At 34.3% G+C, this 2287-nt stretch overlaps 1 protein-coding gene across 1 annotated transcript; it reads left to right on the top strand.

The window, feature by feature from the left end:
• Positions 1-1404: 1404 nt before the first annotated feature.
• LOC110681607 (uncharacterized mitochondrial protein AtMg00810-like) lies at positions 1405-1803 on the top strand. Its single transcript, XM_021857760.1, has one exon. The coding sequence runs from the start codon at positions 1405-1407 to the stop codon at positions 1801-1803; it is 399 nt and encodes a 132-aa protein (XP_021713452.1).
• Positions 1804-2287: the final 484 nt, after the last annotated feature.

Below are 2287 nucleotides of genomic sequence, written 5' to 3'. Positions count from 1 at the left end.
TGGAACCTTTGTTGTAAATTTTTCCTAAAAACTATAAATGATACCATCCAACCTATACATGATATCATAAAAATTAATCGATGATATCATTCAAACAATTAAGCATGTTATTCAAACAATGAATATACCATCCTACCTAAAAATTAGTGACGGATTTTAGAATGAAGCTATATTGAAACTTGTTATAATTTAAATAGAGTTCCCAATAAAAGGAATGAACAAAGTTGCCCCTTATGAACTTTGGCACAAAAAGAAACCTACTCTCAATTACTTTAAGGTATGGGGGATGTAGGACAATTGTAAGATTGCTGAAACCCAAAAGAAAATCATTGGGTGAAAAAGGTAATTGATTGCATTTTTATAGGCAATGCGAAATATAGCAAAATCTACAGGTTTTATGTCATTGAACAAAATGACTTTGTCTCAATTCACACGGTGATAGAGTCAAGGGATGCAATTTTTGATAAAAATCGGTTTTCATCAATTCCAAGGCTAAAGGATCGGATATTGTACCTAATACTGCTTCCGCCATTGTAGGTGATCCTATTATTAAAGATCATAAGACTATTTTGTCGGAAGTTAGGAAAAGTAAGATAATTAAAAAAGAAAAATCATTTGGACTTGATTTTCAAATTTATTTAGTTGAAGGGTCAAGTGAGTCAATAGAGACTCAAACACTATAATGCTATAGTGTGGAGGATCTTAAAACCTTTTTATGAGGATATGAAGTTTTATGATGCGACATTTTGGAAAGAAGCTACCCAAGATGAAATGGATTCAACTATGGGAATTGAAATATTAATACTCGAGTTTTGTCAGATTTATCACCCGGTTGCACTCCTTTAGGTTGTAAATTTAGGTTGTAAATGGATTTTCAAAAGAAAATTAAGGATAGATGGAACCGTAAAAAAGTAAAAGGTCCAGTTAGTTGTCCAAGAGTACAAACAAATTCACGATATTGATTACTTGGATACAAACGCACTGATGGCAAGAATAACCACCATAAGGTTGTTGATATCTCTGGTAATGACTCGTGACCTTGTACTTCACCAAATGACTGTAAAAACGACATTCTTTAATGGTGAATTGGAGGAGGAATTGTATATGAAATAACAAGAAGGCATTGTTATCAATGGACAAGAAACCATAGTGTGCAAGTTAGATCTTTGTATGGGCTAAAACAGTACCTAAGCAATGGCAACAAAAGTTTGATGATGTTGTCTTGGAAAATGACTTTAAGATGAATCAGTCGGATAAGTGTGTACATAAATTTTTTGATAATTATGGTAAAGGTGTTATGATTTGTTTATATGTTGATAACATGCTTATCTTTGAGACTAAAGTGGATCAAGTTGAAAAGAGCAAAGAATTTCTTTCATCTAAGCTAGATTTTCCATGATAGATATGGAAGAAGCGGATGTTATCCTTGGTTTTAGGATAAAGAAAGGGAATGGCTCAATAAGTTTAGCACAATCGCATTATATTAAGAAAGTGATTAAGAAGTTTAGTGGGTTGGATAGTTCTCTCATGTCTACTCTAATGGACCTAAATGTTTCTTTGGTTCCAAATGGAGGAGGTCTGGTTTCACAATTGGACTATGCTAGATTGGTTGGATGTATGATGTATGCTATGACAAGCACTCGACCGGATATAGCGTTCGCCGTAGGCAAGCTATGTAGGCGTACTTGTAATCCAAGTATGAATCATTGGCAATCTCTAAGTCGTGTTCTAAGGTATTTGAGGAAAACCATGGATTATGGTATGGTTTACAAAGGAGTAGATCCTTCGAATTTAGAAGGGTAACAGGTTCTTGTTGGATCATTAATAAAGAGGATCATTCTTCTACTAGTGGTTGGGTGTTTCTTCTTGGAGGAGGTGCTATTTTATGGGCATCTAAGAAGTAAACACGTATTACAAACTCAACAATGGCTTTCGAGTTCATAGCGTTGCCTTCGGTAGGTAAAGAAGCAAAATGGCTAACGAATTTGATAAATGAAGTGGACTTGTGGCCTAATCCCTTGTCACCTATTTCAATACATTGTGATAGTTCTTCTACTATATCAAAAGTATATATCCATGTTTATAACGAAAAGTTACGTCGCATAGGAGTGCGCCATAGTTATGTGTGTATGATGATAAAGGATAGGGTTGTTACTATTGATTTTGTTCAGTCTAATTTCAATTTGGCGGATCAATTTACAAAACTGTTGACAAGAGAGATTGTGAATAAAACTTCATTGGGATGAGTTTTAAGCCCATTGATAAGTCATGAGTGGAGGAAAACTTG

This window comes from Chenopodium quinoa, unplaced genomic scaffold, assembly GCF_001683475.1.
Source record: "Chenopodium quinoa cultivar QQ74 unplaced genomic scaffold, ASM168347v1, whole genome shotgun sequence".
Taxonomy (NCBI): domain Eukaryota; kingdom Viridiplantae; phylum Streptophyta; class Magnoliopsida; order Caryophyllales; family Amaranthaceae; genus Chenopodium; species Chenopodium quinoa.
This window is presented reverse-complemented; position numbering and strand designations above follow the sequence as displayed.